Source organism: Eutrema salsugineum, unplaced genomic scaffold (assembly GCF_000478725.1).
Source record: "Eutrema salsugineum unplaced genomic scaffold, Eutsalg1_0 scaffold_17, whole genome shotgun sequence".
Classification (NCBI taxonomy): Eukaryota; Viridiplantae; Streptophyta; class Magnoliopsida; order Brassicales; family Brassicaceae; genus Eutrema; species Eutrema salsugineum.
In genome coordinates this window covers 4,309,912-4,331,436 of record NW_006256852.1, presented here as the reverse complement: position 1 = coordinate 4,331,436, position 21,525 = coordinate 4,309,912, and the positions used below count along the sequence as shown (strand labels likewise).

At 39.4% G+C, this 21,525-nt stretch overlaps 1 protein-coding gene across 1 annotated transcript; it reads left to right on the top strand.

Moving 5' to 3' along the window:
- Nucleotides 1–19,764: 19,764 nt before the first annotated feature.
- LOC112087530 lies at nucleotides 19,765–21,275 on the top strand. Its single transcript, XM_024157439.1, has 4 exons — nucleotides 19,765–20,516; nucleotides 20,601–20,634; nucleotides 20,754–20,939; nucleotides 21,018–21,275. Exons 1-4 carry the CDS (start codon nucleotides 19,765–19,767, stop codon nucleotides 21,273–21,275), a joined length of 1,230 nt encoding a protein of 409 aa, XP_024013207.1.
- Nucleotides 21,276–21,525: the final 250 nt, after the last annotated feature.

Sequence of the window (21,525 nt, the reverse complement as noted above, 5' to 3'; positions counted from 1 at the left end):
GTATTGTTTTTTTTTAGGATTTTTCTTTATTTTTCTATTGATCTTTTTCTTTTTCTTAGTTTCAGGTGTTTCTTATAAAACAAAAAAGCCAAAAAAATGAAAAACCGAAAAAATCAAAAAGAAGGATGGTCCCTGATTTAAGCCCCCGCGGTCGCAGGCATCCGGACCGCGGCAAAGCCCACTTCGACCACGGCCGCATCTTTCTGACCGCGGCCAGGCACAAGTTTACCGCGGTCGCATGAGCTCTGTCCGCAGCCGATGGTCGTTCACATGACACCCGACCCCAAACAACCCACTTCACCTTATTCCACCTCACCAAATCCCATTCCACCTCATTCATCACTTCCCACCACCTCCCATCACCACTTATCACCTTCCCACATCCTCCCGAATGGATCCGGGCCATCTCCATCAGCATCCCGGATCCAGGTAAGTTCTCTTTGGCTTACCAAATTTGATTATCTATGCATTTTTCTCATTGAATCTCAACTTGTTTCACAGTAAGGACATTGTGATTTAAGTCTGTGGGAGGATTCCATCCTTTCTAACCATTTTTCTTTCATGAGTCTTGCATTATCTATACTTTTTGCATTTTCCTTAAAGTTTTTCAAAAACGATTTTCAAAACAAAATAAGTTTTAAATGGAATGGTGAACATGAATCAATGATAGCTGACTGTGTGCTTTTAGACTATACCTAGTGACATGCTCATTCATGATCTAGGACTAGACTAGGTAGCTAAGCACATTTAAAACAAAGTACCCCAGAGGAATTTAAATGATTTCGATTTATATGAAGGTATACAATAGCTCTGTTTTATTTGGACTTAACATGGACTTAACTCTCTCATTAAAGCATTAGAACAGGGAAACGAATCATACATTCATGACTCCTTTACCCTTTTACCACTCTCTGTTGATCCTGAATAGCTAGTTCATCTTTAGCCAGTTCCCCACCTTAACCAAGCCTCTTTCGAACCACATGCACTCTTGTTTTCTATTGTCTTATATGCAGATATGTGCAAAAACGTCGGATAGAATGAGGAACAACGTAGTTTTCAGTCACTAAGACGGAGAACTGCGATTTTGTCGAAAGCTTTACCGAAAGGATTCAACAAAGGAGAAAACTCAGCTTACCTCAGGAAAGTCGCCAAACATTGGTACATTTTCATCCCTTATACTTTCTCTCTCTAAAAGGTTATTTCCCCTTAAAAAAAATCCAAAAAAGAAAAGAAAAAAATGAAAGGAAAGGAAATAAAACCTTAGAGAGTCTAATAGGATCAATTTTATCTTTGCGGCAAGCTAGAGTTCGATTTTATAGAGTTTTGGAGATCATTTTTCTGATTCCCGAAAAGAATATAAGTCAGGGGGAATAGCTGTTCACAACAAAGGAGGAAGGATTATGCAACAACATTGGACAAGAAGAATTGACTGAAAATTGCGGTCATCAATAGGTTCTTATCTCTAGACTAAGTTGTGGATTGATATACGATCTATGGTCCTAGTTTAGGAGTTCATGTCTCTGAGATTTGTGCATTTCCTATTTCTGTTTTCACTTAACCAGTTTAGACTTTTGCTTTGTATGAAGACAAACAAAGGTTTAAGTCTGGGGGAGTTGATAACACCGTATTTTGACCACTTTTATGGATTGTTTTGAAATACGTTTTCTATGCTTTTTATTGCTTTCAAGTGTTTTTATTATGTTTTTCTAGTATTTGTAGTTCCAAGACTCTTTTCAGGAAACTTAGGTAAAAGCTTAACAAAATGGATAGAAGACCAGATTTCCAGCTCAGATTCAGACCGTCAGAAGTTCACCCTCAAATGAAGACTTTCTCACCGTCTGATCCGGCTCAAATTTGGAGACCTCAAAGATGGAACTATCAGCTTTCCAAAACCTTACAGAATGGCAATCCAACGGTTCAATCAAAAGTTATGCGAAGAGCAAGATGTCCTGTAAACCAGCCGACAAGCATTTCCACCCGCGGCCAACAGCCTGTTCACCATGGTTAGAGGCTATACGACCGCGGCCAAGCATCCATTCACCGCGACCATGTCCTATCCGACCGCGGCCAGCCATCTCTGATTTAGAAGGCCCATTTCTGAAGCCCAAGTCATTTTCTCAGCCTCAATTCTGGAACCCTAGAGGCCATGGAGCATTGGAAACTATAAATACTTATCATTTAGGTTGTTTTTAGAAAGAGACAAAATACTTTAGAGAAGAATACAATTTTAAGCTTTGTTTTAGGTTAGGGAGAGAGATATCTATCTCTTGAACCCTTTTTGTTTCTCTGTTATTTTTGATTTCTACTCTACCTTTTAATATTATGTCTTTGCTTTCGTTCATCATGTCTGAGTAGCTTTATTGTTGGGATTAAGGAATTTTCGATGGGGGCTATATATGTTCGATGAGGATTATATTAGCTATTGAAGCCGAATCCTAGAACTTTATCTTCTAAACTTATTTATAATGCATGGGAGTAGCATCATGAACTACAATCTGATCTAGGTTTTGGGTGTTGCGAAAGTATTCATTTGAGCCCAGATCTATTTCAGGAAGATCAGATCGACCATACGAGTGGAAACCTACCTATGGGAAGTGATAACACCGTATTTTGACCACTTTTATGGATCGTTTTGAAATACTTTTTATATGTTTTTAATTGCTTTTAAGTACTTTTATCACGTTTTTCTAGTATTTGTAGTTCCAAGACTCTTTTCAGGTAACTTAGGGAAAAGCTTAACAAAATGGACAGAAAACCAGATTTCAGCTCAGAGTCAAACCGTCAGAAGTTCACCCCTGATTGAAGTCCTTCTCACCGTCTGATCCAGCTCCAATTTGGAGACCTTAAAGATAGAACTATCAGCTTTCCAGTGCACTTTACAGCTTGGCAATCCAACGGTTCAATCAAAAGATACGCGAAGAGGAAGATGTCCCGTAAACCAGCTGGCCAGCACTTCCACCCGTGGCCAACAAGCATTTTCCCGCGGTCAGGAGCATCCCGACCGCGGCAAACCATACATTCCCCGCGGTCAGAGCACTCCCAACCGCGGCCATCAACCTCCGAGCCCAAAAAGCCCATTTCTGAAGCCCACATTTGGAGAAACCCTAAGTGATGTCCAGAGAGGTCTTGAGCACTATAAATACATGTCTTAGGAACCCTAAACGATATCAATAATCACCACCGAATTATTTACTTCATATTTTTATTGTTTTTGCTTTAGCTTTTTGGGAGAGAGAGATTTGTTCTCTTGAACCCTTGTTCTTTCTTTTTCAATTTCGGTTTATATTCTACTTCTTAATACTATGTCTTTGATTTCGTTTATTATGTCTGAGTAGTTTTATTGTTGGGATTAAGGGATTTTTGATGGGGATTTATATGTTCGATGAGGATTCCATTGGCTATTGAGCTGAATCTTAGAACTTTTTCTTCTGAATTCGTTTTTACTGCATGAGAGTAGCGTCATGAACTACAATCTGATCCAGATGCTTGGTGACACGAAAGTGTTCATCAGGTATCAGATCTAGTTTATAAGAGCAAAACAAACATAGGAGTGCAAACCTACCTATGGGCGATTTGTGAATTAGGACGAGTCTTAAACATAATGCATCTCTTCTCTTCCAGGGCCAGAGTGGAAACCTACTGGTCAGGGTTGAGAGAGATAGTTGTCTATGATCACGATAGTGACGTATTCATATGTCCGTGACTCCAGTTCGAAAAGTTTAAGCTAAGATCTTACAAAATTTCCTCTCTAGCAATGTTTTGAATCGTTCGTACCTCTGAGAAAACTTCCCTGAACCCCAACGCCTTTTCTCCATTGATTTACACCGATTTTCTTTAAGCTTTAGTTCAATATTGTCTTTCCTTTTTAGTTCATTTTCATTTAAGCATTAGAATATCCGTTTTTTTATCATTTTTAGTTATTTTCGTTAAGTTTAGTTATTACGTCATTTAATTTCCGTATTCTCTTTTAATATTTCGTTTTTTACATTTTAAAGACACCACCAAACCCCCATTAAACCGTTTTTGTTCTAGACTTCCTTACTTTAACTTATTTCAAAGGATTTTTGCAGCAAAAGATCCTCCTTCCCTATGTATCGCCTACCTCACCAAATTCTCCAGCAAGATGAGAACGTCCAGCTCAGCAACAGATTGAGCCAGCTCGAAGGCGTGATCAGACAGTTCATAGAAGCTCAAGCAACCGCTACAACTGCTCTAAACGAAAGGATTGATGGGATATCGAAACTTTTCAATGAAAAAATCGATAACCTAGCCTCACAAGTCAATTCAATAGAAGAACGTGCAACCAAGGATGCAGCCATGATTGCTAACTGGTTCAACAGCATGGAGGAAGAGCAAGCAAAGCACAACTATGAGCTTCGCAACACCAAAAGCAAAGTCATGGACCTGGATTTCAAGCTTGATGACGTGGACAAAGCCCTAAACGAAGCTAAGAACGAGTCTTATGACTTTACAGTCGAAGTTTCAGAGAAGGTTTACAAAGTCATCGACAAAACCGAAGAGCTTGACTCAACCATGGACAAAGTAGTCTATGCTCTTGATGAAGTTGAAGAAAAGGTTGAGGAGATCATGCAAGGACTTGGAGAGCATATCCCAGCCACCAAAACTAAAGACTCAAGTTCAGAGAGGAAGTACATCAAGCCAGAAGACCCAGGAGACCACCCAGGAGGCAAAGGAGGAAGCAACAGCAGCAGAGCAGCTCGAAGACAAACTCCCGCGGTCGCGTTGGCTCCGACCGCGGCCAACAGGCGTTCCCCCGCGGTCGTGATGGGTCTGCCCGCGGCCCATGGTCGCTTCCCCGCGGTCGCGTCACCTGCAGTCAAGGCCAACCGTAAAAACGTCCCAAAACACTCCCGTTCAGCTCATACAAGCATCTGTACGTCTGGTACACCTCATGGGATGACTAAACCACTTCATCAACAACTGGTTTGCTCCATAAGCACCCAAAGATCTGAAGAAGAGGACAAGTCATGGCCTTGCAACATGGCTTTGTCTTGTGAAGATGAGTATGAAGAGCAATACTCTGAAGATGAAGAGTATGGGTTGTTTGTAGAAGATCAAAACGCAGGATGTTCCTCAGAAGACGACTCAGGAGAGATTCAATGGATCACCAACAACATCAGTAGAGAGAAGCTAATAGAGTTCAACAACGTAGTCAGGTCATTCCCTGCTCATTTAAGCTTTGATGAAATATGGAAACTTGGTCGTTTGCAAGTCTTTTTCAGGTACTGCAAGGAGTCTAAAGAGGATATCCATAGATACTTTATGAGAGCTCGATACATGACAACACCAGAAGCAGCTGTCTATGCGATTCACCTCAAAAACCCGGAAGAGTGCAGCCACTACACCAACAAAATCAGCAAAGAAAAGCTCGATGAATTCAATGATGTGGTTCAAAATTTGCCTGAAGGAATCACGTTTGCCAGAGCTTGCAAGGAATTTATGATAGGCCACTACTTCTGTGAGAGCAAAGAATCAATCCCTGAGATAGAAGACTTGTTCAATCATGCCAGAAGAGGTAAACCTGTTCGAATACTTCATAAATAGAAGGTATAGGTCAGTTTCTTATCTTTTGTTCTATTAGAGGAGAGATGTTTAAAAACGTTTTATGTGATTCTGGAGCTTGTCTTAATATGATGTCCAAGGCAATTGCTTTGAGACTTGGTATTAGACACCTGCGCAGGACTAGAGCAAAGATTAGTCTAGCTGATGATTCAAATGCAATACCTCAAGGAATAGCTCATGAAATTCCTTTGAGAATAGGAGATTGCATAGTGCCTGTCGACTTCTACATTGTCGAAACGAGAGATGCAACATATCCAGTGATTCTGAGATGGTCTTTTCTAGCAACTTCCGGAGCTATAATGGACTGGCCAAACCAGAGGATTTCATTTGCTAATATCGACAAATATGTCTTCACAGAAGCTGTTCCATACAACAGCAAAGCAGGAAAACGTTCTGCAGCAGAAGAGTTTGAAGAAGAACTTTGGAATGACGAAGAACCTGCTAAGCAAAGCAAGGAGATGTCGAAAAAGACTTGTCTCAGGACAAGGTCTTCTTCATTGGAATAAGTCACGTCCAACACCAAAAGTCGAGCTAAACGACTTAAAACAGAAGCGCTTAATGGGAGGCAACCCATTTAGGTATTGTTTTCTTTAGAATTTTTCTTTTTTTTTCTTTTGATCTTTTTCTTTTTCTTAGTTTCAGATGTTTTTTATAAAACAAAAAAACCAAAAAAATCAAAAAACGCCGAAAAGACCAAAAAGAAGGATGGTACCTGACTGCTCGGCCCAGCAGGAACCAAGGAGAAGCAGGAAGAGGCCGCGATATAAGCCCCCGCGGTCACAGGTGTTCGGACCGCGGGAAACAACCCTTCGACCGCGGTCGCGTGATCCTGACCGCGGCCAAGCAATGGTTCGCCGCGGTTGCGTCGCCCCTGACCGCGGCACTTGGTCGTTGAGATCCAAACCCGACCCAAACCACCCCTTTCACCCCATTCCACCTCACCAATCACCCTCCACCTCATTCATCACCTTCCACCACCTTTATCACCACCTAATCACCTTCCCAAACCCCTTCGAATGAATCCGGTTCATCTCCACCAGCATCCCGGATCCAGGTAAGTTCTCTTTGTCCTTACCAATTTGATTATTTATGCATTTTTCTCATCTAATCTCGACTTGTTTTACACTGAGGACAGTGTGATTTAAGTCTGGGGGAGGATTTCATCCCTTTCTAACCACTTTTCTTTCATGAGTCTTGCATTATCTACACTTTTTGCATTTTCCTTAAAGTTTTTGAAAATCGGTTTTCAAAACAAAATACGTTTTAAAAGGGAATGGTGAACATGAATCAATGATAGTTGACTGTGTGCTTTAGACTGCTCCTAGTGACTTGCTCATTCTTGATTTAGGACTAGACTAGGCGGTAGCTAAGCACATTTGAAACGAAGTACCCTAGAGGAATTTGAACGATTTCGATTTAGATGAAGGGATACACTAGCTCTGTTTTATTTGGACTTAATTTGGACTTAATTTTCTCATTGAAGCATTAGACCAGGGAAACGAATCATACATTCAGGACTTCTTTATCCTTTTACCACTCTCTGTTGATCCTGAATGGCTAGTTCATCTTTAGCTAGTTCCCCACCTTAACCAACCCTCTTTCAAACCACATGCACTCTTGTTTTCTATTGTCTTATATGCAGATAAGTGCAAAAACGTTGGAGAGAAAGAGGAATGACGCAGTTTTCAGTCACCAAGGACAGAGACCTGCGATTTGCCGGAAAAGTTCCCGGAAGGATTCAACACAAGAGGAAGCTCAGTTTGCCTTAGAAAAATCTCAAATTTTGGTACAATCTCGTCCTCTACTCTCTCTCTCTCTTTAAAAGGCATTTCCTTTCCAAAAAAAAAAAATCCGAAAATAAGAAAAGAAAGGAAATAAAAGCCTTAGAGAGTCTAGAGAGGTCGAATTTTAAGTCCCAAGGCAACTGGAGTTTGATTTTATGGAGTTTGGGAGATTGTTTTTCTGATTCCCGGAAAGAATCTAAGTCTGGGGGAACAGCTGTTTACAACAAAGGAGGAAGGATTATGCAACAACATTTGGCAAGAAGAACTGACTGAAAACTGTGGTCATCAACAGGTCCTTATCTCTCTTGCGGTTTTGCATATTATCTTGCATCCTCCAGATCTTCAGGTAACCCGAAACACTTTAACTCCACCACTTAAATAGCCCTTTAACGCCAAACGCCGTCTACCCTGGATGATGCCTTTAATGAGAACTCACTATTGAACTTAATGAATGTAGATAGCTAGTTGACTGGAATCAAGATTTAGATTGTTTAAGTTTTGCATGACGGAAAAAGTGGACTAGTATCTCTTGTGCTTTGGTGAGAATTTTCTAGACTAAGTTGTGGATTGATGGACTATCTTTGGTCCTAGTTTAGAGTTCATGTGTATGAGATTTGTGCATTCCCTATTTTTGTTTTCACTTAACCAGTTTAGGCTTTTGTTTTGTTTGAGGACAAACAAAGGTTTAAGTCTGGGGGAGTTGATAACACCGTATTTTGACCACTTTTATGGATCGTTTTGAAATACTTTTTATATGTTTTTAATTGCTTTTAAGTACTTTTATCACGTTTTTCTAGTATTTGTAGTTCCAAGACTCTTTTCTGGTAACTTAGGGAAAAGCTTAACAAAATGGACAGAAAACCAGATTTCAGCTCAGAGTCAAACCGTCAGAAGTTCACCCCTGATTGAAGGCCTTCTCACCGTCTGATCCAGCTCAAATTTGGAGACCTTAAAGATGGAAGTATCAGCTTTCCATTGCACTTTACAGCTTGGCAATCCAACGGTTCAATCAAAAGATACGCAAAGAGCAAGATGTCCCGTAAACCAGCTGGCCAGCACTTCCACCCGCGGCCAACAAGCATTTTCCCGCGGTCAGGAGCATCCCGACCGCGGCAAACCATACATTCCCAGCGGTCAGAGCACTCCCGACCGCAGCCATCAACCTCCGAGCCCAAAAAGCCCATTTCTGAAGCCCACATTTGGAGAAACCCTAAGTGACGTCCAGAGAGGTCTTGAGCACTATAAATACATGTCTTAGGAACCCTAAACGATATCAATACTCACCACCGAATTATTTACTTCATATTTTCATTGTTTTTGCTTTAGCTTTTAGGGAGAGAGAGATTTGTTCTCTTGAACCCTTGTTCTTTCTTTTTCAATTTCGGTTTCTATTCTACTTCTTAATACTATGTCTTTGATTTCGTTTATTATGTCTGAGTAGTTTTATTGTTGAGATTAAGGGATTTTCGATGGGGATTTATATGTTCGATGAGGATTCCATTGGCTATTGAGCTGAATCTTAGAACTTTTTCTTCTGAATTCGTTTTTACTGCATGAGAGTAGCGTCATGAACTACAATCTGATCCAGATGCTTGGTGACACGAAAGTGTTCATCAGGTATCAGATCTAGTTTGGGAGAGCAAAACAAACATAGGAGTGGAAACCTACCTATGGGCGATTTATGAATTAGGACGAGTCTTAAACATAATGCATCTCTTCTCTTCCAGGGCCAGAGTGGAAACCTACTGGTCAGGGTTGAGAGAGATAGTTGTCTATGATCACGACAGTGACGTATTCATACGTCCGTGACTCCAGTTCGAAAAGTTTAAGCTAAGATCTTACAAAATTTCTTCTCTAGCAATGTTTTGAATCGTTCGTACCCATGAGAAAACTTCCCTGAACCCCAACGCCTTTTCTCCATTGATTTACACCGATTTTCTTTAAGCTTTAGTTCAATATTGTCTTTCCTTTTTAGTTCATTTTTATTTAAGCATTAGAATATCCGTTTTTATCATTTTTAGTTATTTTCGTTAAGTTTAGTTATTACGTCATTTAATTTCCGTATTCTCTTTTAATATTTTGTTTTTTACATTTTAAAGACACCACCAAACCCCCATTAAACCGTTTTTGTTCTAGACTTCCTTACTTTAACTTATTTCAAAGGCTTTTTGCAGCAAAAGATCCTCCTTCCCTGTGGATTCGATCCCTAAGTACTACAATTGATCAGCTGTGCACTTGCGGCTATTGATTTCAATTAGGGTAAAACTTGACAACCCTCAGCACACAACACATCAGAGAGCTGTGAATATTGATGAGTCTTAAGCATATCGCATCTTTTCTTTTCCAGGGCCAGAGTGGAACTGGTCAGGGTTGAGAGAGATAGTTGGTTATGACCACGACAGTGGCATATTCATACGTTCGTGACTCGATGATATGATCATGGAGAGCACTGGAAACATAGAGCTAGAACCTGAGTAAGGAGAGCTTGTAGCTGAGGAGCAAGAGCTTGAACAAGAAGAGGCTTTAGTAATTACGAATGGCCCCATGACAAGATCAAGGACTAAGAAGCTTAAAGAAGCCGTTGGAGGAGTTCTAAGACAAGCACAACATTCAGCTAAAGAGGGAAAAGAGTTCATCACAAGTACTTTGGTTGTGATCCAAGTCCTCGAAGCTTAGTGGATTTGTGATCCAATCTTGTACTATTTTTCCCCACCACTAGTTTTGTCCCAATGGGTTTTCTAGTGATGGATTTTTAATGAGGCAAGATTGGATCACCTTCTCAATAAGGTCCACTCAGTCCAGCCCCAATGAGACGGCCAAGAGAAGGGGAGGGTGTGAAACATTTGAATTTCAACTTAGACAGCTCATACTTGTATTTCCTAGACATATCTATTGATGGCCGAGACGCTCTTCTTTTCCTTTATATTCTCTTGTAATCTCATTTAAGAAACCATCTTTCTTTTATCTAAAAACCTTTCTAAGTAAGATCATTTGTTCTTTGAACATCTTAGTTTGTGAGTGTGTCATATCTCTCAAACACCCGATTCTTAGGTGTGTAATATCCTCAGAATCAAACCGGTAAATCAAAGGTCTTCGGCAGCCTTTGTGCGACCCATCGATCCACTTCATTGTCCTTAAGTCGTTTGTAATTCAGAGTTCAAGCTTGTCCGATCCAGACTTTAGAGTGCCGATTCAGGGAGGATCATATTAAGTGGTATCAGAGCACACTCTATTCACTAGAGAAGCGATATCATCAGGTTGTTTCTATCCATATCATTTTCGATCTCATTCTTTTAGATCTATCAAGCTCGCATATAGATCTAGTGTTTCATGTTTGTATCGCCAAGTTTCATCAGTAAATCATTGTGTCTTTTAAACTTCTATCATCGATTCACACTATCGTTAGTATCTGTTTAAGTTTAAATGAAAACCGATCATATTGTAGGGTTTTAGATTTCTTGAGGAACACGAAGAGTCATTCTTTGTACTTAGCCAAATTTGGGACAAATCTCTAGTGATCTGTTTGTGTTTTTGGTCTTAGGAGCTATGTCGGATCAACAAGAGGAGGCCAGTGGCAATGGTTTCAACAAATTAATGATGAAAGACATGATGGACGAGATGAAGAAGCTCATGACCTCCCAACTTGAAGAGTTTAGACAAGAGATGCAACAGCATCATTCTGATTCACGGTCAAACAGAGAAACAAGGAGGAGAGATCATGGAAAAGAAAAGGTTCAAGAGCCAAATAAGAAAACCAGAGATGAGGAGGCCCATATATACTATGGTCAAGAGAGCAGCTCGTCTAGAGGAAGTAGAGGGAAGCATACACAAACTAAAGAAGAAAAGGCTATAGTTCTAGACGGTTTAGAAGGCCTCAAGCTACGCATGCCCCATTTCACGGCAAGAATGATCCTGATGCGTATTTAGATTGGGAAAAGAAGATTGAGTTGGTCTTCAGTTGTCAACACTATACTGAGATAAATTGAGTTAAAGTGGCGGAAACAGAGTTCTACGACTATGCACTAAGTTGGTGGGATCAAATTATGACTTCTAGAAGGCGTAATCAGCAGTATCCGGTTGAATCATGGACTGAAATGAAGTCTTTGCTGAGAAAGAGGTTTGTGCAGAGCCATTATCACCGGGAGCTACATCAACGAATCAGGAGACTCACCCAAGGCAGCCGTACGGTGGAAGATTATTATCAAGAACTGGAAACTCTAATTCTGCGAGCAGAGATTACTGAAGATAGTGAAGCTACATTGTCTAGATTCTTGGGAGGACTAAACCGAGAGATCCAAGACCGGCTAGAGATGCAACAATATGAAGAAATAGAAGAGATGCTACATAAAGCAATCTTGATCGAGCAGCAACTCAAGAGAAGGCACCCAGCTAAAACTAGCTATGGAGTTGGGAATATTCGCACAAAGACAACCTACCCAAAGGAAGATATGCCGAGCTTCCAAAGAGATAACAAGACGGTGGTGAATTAAAAATCAGACGCCAAGCCACCGGTAGTAATTCAAGACCTCAAAAGCAAACCAGAAGCTACAACAACTCGCTCTAGAGATGTCCGTTGTTTCAAGTGCCACGGTAGAGGCCATTACGCGAATGAATGCTCCAACAAGAGGGTAATAGTCCTCCTAGACAGTGGGGCAATCGAGTAAGAAGAAAAAAAGCTAAAAGGTTCTGAATCGACTAAGGAATATGAGGCTATACCGGCTAGGGATGAGTTACTTGTAGCTCGGAGGACACTAAACATTCAAAGCAACGATGAAGAGCAAGAGCAGAGAGAAAACTTGTTCCATACTCGTTTTCTGGTCCAAGGCAAAGTCTGTAGTCTCATTGTTGATGGAGGAAGCTGCACAAACGTAGCTAGTGAGGAGATGGTCAAGAAACTTGGACTGAAGATGACCAAACACCCGAGACCCTACAAATTGCGATGGCTGAATGAAACTAGGGAAATGAAGGTTCAAAATCAAGTCTTGGGGCCTATTTCTATTGGGAAATATGAAGATGAAGTTCTGTGCGACATGCTAGCAATGGAGGCTGGACATATTCTTCTCGGAAGGCCTTGGCAATCAGATAGAAAAGTTTTACATGATGGTTTTACTAATAAGCATTCTTTTGTTGTCCATGGCAGGAAAATCACGCTGATTCCTCTAGCACCGCAAGAGGTATACCAGGATCAAGTCCAAATGAAGCAAAAAGAGAAGCCGCCTAAGAAATCCTCTAACTTCTTTCTAAGGGCTGGTGATGTTAAGAAAGCTCTCGTTTCCAAGCAACCTATTCTTCTAGTTGTGTTTAGAGAAGCGCTTGCAAGTATTACTAACATGGCATTGGCTCTGCCGAGTAAAATGAATGATCTATTGCAGGCCTATCAAGATGTGTTCTCTGAGGATATTCCGAAAGACTTACCACCCATTAAAGGCATAGAACATCAAATTGACTTTGTGCCTAGTGCGTCATTACCAAATAGACCTGCATATAGGACCAATCCAGTGGAGACCAAGGATTTACAAAGACAGGTGAATGAACTAATGGAGAAGGGTCATATCAGAGAAAGTATGAGCCCCTGTGCCGTGCCTGTACTACTTGTGCCCAAAAAGATGGGAGCTGGCGCATGTGTGTCGATTGTAGAGCAATCAACAATATCACGGTGAAGTATCGACACCCCATTCCTAGGCTTGATGATATGCTAGATGAATTACATGGTTCTAGTATCTTCTCTAAGATAGACTTGAAAAGTGGCTATCATCAAATTAGGATAAAAGAAGGGGATGAATGGAAAACTACATTTAAAACTAAGCATGGGCTATATGAGTGGCTTGTTATGCTGTTTGGATTAACTAATGCACCTAGTACATTCATGAAATTGATGAACCATGTGTTTAGAGCCTTCATAGGAGTTTTTGTGGTCGTATACTTTGATGATATCCTAGTTTATAGCAAAAACTTGGAAGAGCATACTGATCATTTGAAATCTGTGCTAGATGTGCTTAGGAAAGAAAAGCTTTATGCAAATTTGAAGAAGTGCACATTTTGTACAGAAAAACCTTTTGTTTTTAGGATTTGTGGTGAGTGCAGATGGCATCAAAGTAGATGAGGAGAAGGTTAAAGCAATTCGGGAGTGGCCAACTCCTAAGAGCATTGGAGATGTGAGGATTTCATGGTCTCGCCGGTTTTTATAGAAGGTTTGTCAAAAATTTCAGCACTCTAGCTGCCCCTCTCACCAAGATCATCAAAAAAGACGTAGGATTCAAGTGGGAATCAGCACAAGAAGAAGCTTTTACGGTTCTAAAGGATAAGCTCACTCATGCCCCTTTACTTGTTCTACCTGATTTTCTTAAAACATTTGAGATAGAATGTGACGCCTCTGGTATAGGCATTGGTGCAGTTCTGATGCAGGATAAGAAGCCTATAACCTTCTTTAGCGAAAAACTTGGAGGATCCACTTTAAACTATTCAACTTATGACAAGGAACTATATGTTTTAGTTCTTGCTCTTCGAACATGGCAACACTACTTGTGGCCCCATGAATTAGTCATACACACCGATCATGAGTCTCTTAAACATTTGAAGGGACAGCAAAAGCTTAACAAAAGACATGCTAGGTGGGTTGAGTTCATTGAAAGCTTCCCTTATGTCATCAAGTATAAGCAAGTCAGGGAAGCACATGGAGGTGGCCTCATGGGGCACTTTGGGGTTGCTAAAACCATGAAGGTGACGCAAGACCATTTTCACTGGCCACATATGAAGAGAGACGTGGAGAGAATTTTTGCAAGATGCTCAACATGTAAACAGGCTAAGTCCTCACTTAAGCCTCACGGTTTGTATACCCCTTTTCCTATACCTTCGCATCCTTGGAATGACATAGCTATGGACTTTGTGCTTGGATTGCCTATGACTAGGACCGGCAAGGACTCGATATTTGTTGTAGTTGATAGGTTCTCTAAAATGGCACAATTACGCAACAAAACTGATGATGCATCGCATGTAGCTCATTTGTTCTTTAAAGAAATCGTGAGATTGCATGGCATACCTAGATCCATTGTGTCTGATAGAGATACCAAGTTCTTAAGCTTATTTTGGAAAACTCTATGGTCTAAGTTAGGCACTAAAATATTGTTCTCAACTACTTGTCACCCCCAAAATGATGGGCAAACTGAAGTAGTTAATAGAACTTGATGTGTGTCTGCATGAGGGTGTCAATTTTTACCTTAAATGAAATCAATAGCCGCAAGTGCACAGCTGATCGATTGTAGTACTTAGGGGATAAATTCCACAAGGAAGGAGGATCTTTCCTGCAAAAGCCTTCGAAAGAAATATAAAGTAAGGAAGTCTAGAGCCAGGCAATTTTTGTAAGGGTTTTGGTGGTGTCTTTAAACGTAAAAGCTAATCTTAACGAGAAAATACGAGAATTAAAATGACCTAATAACTAAACTTAATGAAATCGAATAAAAACGAGAAAAACGGCTAAACCTAATTGCTTAAATGAAAACCAATTAAGAGAATGCAAATGATGAACTAAAGCTTGAAATAAAATCGACGTAAATCTATAGGAAAGAAGGCGCTGGGTTTCAGGGAAGTTCTCTCCGGGGTATGAACGATTCAAAACATTGCTAGAGAGTAAATTTGATAAGATCTTAGCTTAAACTTTTCGAACTAGAGTCATGGACGTATGAATACGCCACTGTCGTGATCATAGATAACTATCTCTCTCAACCCTGACCAGTAGGTTTCCACTCTAGCCCTGGAAGAGAAAAGATGCATTATATTTAAGACTCGTCAGCATTCACAAATCACCCATATGTAGGTTTCCACTCCTATGTTTGTTTTGCTCTCCCAATATAGATCTGACACCGGATGAACACTTTCGTGTCACCAAGCATCTGGATCAGATTATAGTTTATGACGCTACTCTCATGAAGTAAAAGTAAATTCAGAAGAAAAAGTTCTAAGATTCGGCTTCAATAGCTCATGGAATCCTCATCAAACATATGTATCCCCATCGAAAATCCCCTTGACCCAACAATAAAAATACTCAGACATGATGAACGAAATCAAAAACATAGTATTAAAAAGTAGAGCAATAATCGAAATTGAAAAAGAAAGAACAAGGATTCAAGAGACAAATCTCTCTCTCCCTAAAAGCTAAAACTTAAAAAGTATTCTTAAACAATAAGAGCATATGAGGTCATACGAGTTAGGGTTCCTAAAACATGTATTTATAGTCTAGTATTTCATTCACTTAGCCGATTTTCATACAAGCAATTTAGGTCTAGCCGTTTTCTCGTTTTTAGTCGATTTCTGTAAGTTTAGTTATTAGGCATTTTAATTATCGTATTTTCTCGTTAAGATTAGTTTTTATGTTTTAAAAACACCACTACAACCCCTACAAAAATTGCCTGGTTCTAGACTTCCTTACTTCTTATTTCTTTCGATGGCTTTTGCAGGTTAGATCATCTTTCCCTGTGGCTTCGATCCCTAAGTATTACAATCGATCAACTGTGCACTTGAGGCTATTGATTTCATTTAGGGTAAAACTTGACACACTCTCACCAGTAAGACATCATAGCTCTCGACTCCTGTAGGGACTATGTTCTTCTGAAGCTAGGTATGGATGATCTGATACAGCACTCTCGTGGCTCTGCTCGATCCTAGGCTCAGAGAATAGGTCATGAATCTAGTCTCATGCAGTACGAACAACTTAGAAGAGATGAGATCCAGAATATGGTTTAGAAACTTAGAAATCCTAATCGAACATGTATGCCTATCGATGACTCTTTAGAAACTTGATTCTCTGAGACAAATCTACATGATGCAAGGAATGATAAAAGGGATGAAAGAATGCATAAGATGAAACAGAAAAGCTAATTAAATAAAAAGAAGAGAGAACAATGGATCCAGGGAAGAATCCCCTTCTCCATCGCCTAACCCTAGAAAAACAAAGTTTGGTGGCTAAAAAATGTATTTATAGGTCCTACGGTTTTCCAGGTCTCATTTAGGGCTTCTCTGAAGAGGAATGGCGAAAAGGACTTCGATGTTGGGCCTTGTTGCTCGACATGGGTCCACCGGGGGTGAGACTCTTCCGGGGCAGGTAAAATGCTTGTTTGCTGCAGGTGAGAGTCTTCTGGGACTGGTGAATTTGGTCAACTTGTTCTCCATGTATTTTTTGATTACACCATTGGATCTTCCTGATGTAAAGTGATATGGAAAGCTGGTTATCTCCTCTTGAATGTCTCCAAATTTAAGCTGGATCAGACGGTAAGAAAATCTTCATTTGAGGGTGAACTTCTGACGGTCTGACTCTGAGCTAAAAATATGGATTTCTTCCATTTTGCTATCTTTTCCCTGATTTTCCTGAAAAGAGCATTGAAAGTACAAATATAGAGAAATCATAATAAAAGTTTCTAAAACTGACTAAAACCTTTGAAAAAGCATTTAAAATCAATGGTGAAAATGAGTACAAATACGGTGTTATCAACTCCCCCAGACTTTGTTTGTCCTCAAACAAAACAAGATCTAATCTGGAAAAATATCATCAACAGAAATCATAGGGAACTCAAAAATATCAGCAACCATACTTCTAGAATTTAATGTGGACTATGCATCAAACAGATCAAGTCTAAAAAATTCTCACCAAAATACAAACATCACTAATCCGTTAATCCGTCATGTGAAAATCCACACACTTAGAACTAAATTCCAGTCAACTAGCTTTTAACATTCATTAAAGGTTTCAGTGATTCTCATGAAAGGATATTAAACAAGGCATTCAAGACTAGGTATCAAAAGACTTTTTAGTGGTAAGGCTTGATGTGTTCAGGGGGTTACCTTTTTCTGGAGAGACATGATATTATACAAAACAGCAAGAGAGGATGGATCTGTTTATCCACAGTTTCCAGTGACATTCTTCTTTGTGATGAAACGATGCGTATCATACCTGTGGACTTAAGCTTGGAGTTGGGCTGGTAATGGTTATGGATCAAGGCCCAATCCGGATAAGAGCTTCAAGTGTCCATGAACTAAACTCTAGAAGTCTCGTCGTTTTAGGAGGTCAAAGATGCAGAGGTTGTTGGCGATAAGGTTGTTACGCAAACGGCCAAATGCAGGTGCTCGAGGTTGATGAGCTGGACCTGAAACAAAAGGAATAACGGTGTGAGAAAGAGAGTGTGACTGTGTGTGAAACAAGCAGAAGAGAGAGATCTAGAGAGAGAGTAGTGAGAGAGAAGAAGCTTATCTTCTCCATAGCTCTTCTTCTTCTCGGTTTCTTGTAACTCTCGTAGATCTTCTTCTGGTATCTTGTATTCGGATTAAACACATAGTGAAACCTTGTGAGCAGGCGTTTAGCTCACCAAGACGTACCTCGGCATTTTGCCTTGGGAACTTGTAAATCCTGTGTCGTCTTTGTCTTTCTTCTCTTAATCCTGCAACAAACAAAACAGAGCATAAGCGATAGTATTTGGAACCTTAGATCAGCAATTAGATCGAGCTTAAAGAAGGAAAAATTGCAACATTCTTGGTTCAAGATTTCTGATCTCCTTTCTTCAGGTTCTCCTTATAACTTCCCCAGACTTGAATTTTTGTCCAGGTTTTGAATCCATAACTCCTTAAGTGAATACATATTTCCTTTGCTCAAATGATTTCGGCTTCTAAGACTTTTTAGGCTTTTGGTTTCCTTTTCGTATTTATTTTTCTCTTTTTTTTGTTTTTTGTTTTTTTTTGTTTTTGAAACATACTAAGGCCTGTAATAGAATTAAAACAAAACTTCAATAGAAAAAGAAAGTTAAACAAAAATAAATAAATACCTAAATGGATTGCCTCTCATCAAGCGCTTTGGTTTATAGTCCTTAGCTAGACTTTGCAAAGAAAAAGACTTAGTTCAAGTAGGATCTTGTCATAAGACTTAGTTCTTCATCACTCTAGAGTTCCTCTGGTTCAAATGCCTGAGCTTTCTGCTTTCCTCCTTTAATTCATGATCATGACTTTTATTAAATAATATTGTACTATCTCAAAGAAGAATTACAAATGCGAATTATGAATAAGAATTAACAGCTTTGAATATCCCTTTTTTTAAAAAAAAAATTCCTTCTAAAAATTTAAAACTCTGATTTACCCTTTTAATTTGGTAATCTAAAGTCTTTCAATTTTTTTTTTTAATCTCAAAAATCCTTTTTAGTTTAAATCAATCAGAAATTTTTGGTTTAATCTGTCTTTTCCTTTTTTAAAAAAAAAATTATTCACATATAATAAATTCATTTTTCTTTTAGTTAAATATTTTGTTGTTTCTTAATTTTCATCCTTAAACAACTCAGCATTAGGAAAATTGGCTATTTCCTACCTTAACTTTGAGAAAATGTTAAATTCAGACTCGACTTTACTACAAGTGCTAAAACAAACATGAACTTATGTATAATTTGAATCACATACCTGAACTTTGACTTTTGTGCTAAAACCTCTGATTGACTAAACACTGTTAACTCTCTGTGAAATATTGTCGACATGGATGACACGTTAGCAACGTCGACGTTTTAAGAACCGCAAAATACTCTATTTTCATGCGCAAAACAACGTCGTTTGATGGCTAGGAATTAAAACTATGTCGTTTAGATAAACATAAGTCACAAGAAACCTAACTCCTTCCACGATTCATATACTTTTCTCTTTCGATCTCTTCCTCTCATTACTCTTCTGCAACACTGAAAATTGTCACTGCAAAATCACTGTTGACAAAGTGTAATAGCTTGCATAGCATCTCGTTTAGGTGTTGGAGAGATGAGGTAAACAATAAGCCGTCTTTATTTCAGTCAAAATTAGATTCGACTACCAAGTGATGAAACCAATATTTAAAAAGGAATACAACTCTCAGTTTCCACTACCAGTAGACCGAATATATATTTTAAACAAAACAGAGCATCTCGTTTAGGTAGTTGTAGATTGTGTTGTTTAGCCGTTTATTGTTTTCATGTTTTTAAATTTGATTTCGATAAATCTGTGTATTATAAACTAGCTAGTAACTGAAGTTATTACGTAGTTAAAAAAATCTAATATTCTGCTTTGTTTAATCACATATTATGTTCTATTTGATCTGGTTTTCTGTTTATCTCTGTTCAGTTCGAACGATGTGTTGTTTCAAATTTACTACAATGGAAAGTTTGAAATCTCTGAGGACAACACTACGACATATGTTGGCGGAGAGGTTCACTCACTAACAAGTCCTGCAAGGGCGTTGTTTGCTAACATGATGAATACGTTGGACATTTCTTTGTGTGGACAAAGAATCTGGTACAAACTTCCATACGAGAAGCTGTCGGATCTGAAGGTTCTCTGCAATGGAACTGCAACGTTTCAGAGAATGTGTGAAGAAGTGTTCTGAACAAAAGTAGCTGATATTTTCATGGAGAGTGAAAATGTTGATGATGGAATTGCTGATGCGGTTAATCCAAATGAAGCTACAGGTTCTGACGTCAGAGACATTGCTCATGATGAAACGCTTGTCGAAGATCCCGTATCTGAGGAAGATAATGAGAATGGTGAAAAAAATGGAGATGATGATTTGCAAGAGGAACGAGCTGTAGCGGAGGAAGAAGAGCAACAAGCTGATACATGTGAAGATACTCCTCCTAATTCTGATTGTGAGGATGGTGGAAGAAGATACATCGGCTGCAAAAAAGGAAGTGGAGAGCTTCGCCTAGGACAAGTCTTCAACAGCATACTTGAATTCAAAGAAGCCGTTGTTGATTATGTTCTCAAAGAAGGATTCAATGTGAAGTACACAAAGTGGGGAACCCAGCATTCTCAGGTCAAGTGTGCGATTGATGGAGATTGTGCTTTTAAAATCTATTGTGCATTTGATAAACCAATTGAAAGGTACATGATTAAGACCTTTGATGATGAACACACATGTATGAAGGACGGTCATAGCAAGGTTATCAAGGATGGAGTGATTGCTAGATTATTTTTGAATGACATCAAGAGAGATCCTACTTACAAGCCTTCTGCAATGCAAGATGCATTTGAGGACAAGTACAACATTGCTATAACCAATGACCAATGCCGAAGAGCTAAGAGAAAGGCTTTAGACATTATCCAAGCAGATTATGATGAACAGTTTGCAAGAATGAAGGATTATCGGCTGGCTTTGATTGAGTAAGATGATCTTTTTTTGTCTTTGTTTTCTTATAGCTTTATAGATTTACTTGTTTTTGACGTTATGTGTTTTTTTTTTTAAAGCTCCAACCCTGATTCAACTGTTGAGGTGGGGACTGTAAAAAATGGTGAAGGAAAAGAGATTTTTCACCAGTTCTACGTGTGCTTCGCAAATCTCCGGAGAGCCTGGCTTGCTCATTGCCGTCCAATAATTGGATTAGACGGATGTTTTTGAAGAACAACGTCGATGGCCAGCTATTAGCTGCTATAGGTTGTGATGCCAATAACCAATTCTTTCCGGTGGCATGGAGTGTTGTCAAAAAAGAAAATACAGACAGTTGGGTCTGGTTTATCAAGCATCTCAAACATGATTTGCAACTTCAGGATGGTTCTGGGTTTACCATCATATCTGATCGGCAAAAGGTAAGCTGTTAATGCTCGGTTTTTGCTTCCAACATTCTGTTTTTTCAAGTTACTGTATTATAATGTTTTTTTTTGTAGTGTCTGATAAATGCTGTGGACCAAGAGTTGTCTAAAGTTGAACATCGGATGTGCGCACGCCACATATACGGAAACCTAAGAAGAATTTATCCAGGCAAAGAGCTGCCTAATGCTTTGTTTTGGTCAATGGCTAAGAGTTTCAACATTGGTGAATGTGACCGAGCAATTAAGGCGTTCAAGGAGTTTGACTTTGGTGTCTATGAAGAACTGATGAAGAGAAATCCTCGTGGCATTCTTCAGTTGTACTGCGGTTTGTGAAGATGTCTCCAACAATTTTTCTGAGTCTTACAACAACTCCATTAACAAAGCCCGAGCGATGCCACTTGTTGAGATGCTGGAGACTATACGACGTCAATCTATGTTCTGAATGGATGTCAGAAAGAAGAAAGCTATGAAGCATCAAGGCAAATACACTCCTAAAGTGGCACTGACTATCAACGAAGAAGAGAAGCATCTAAAATATTGTCGTGTGGTGCCTAGTGGAAATGGTGAGTATGAGGTGAGGGAG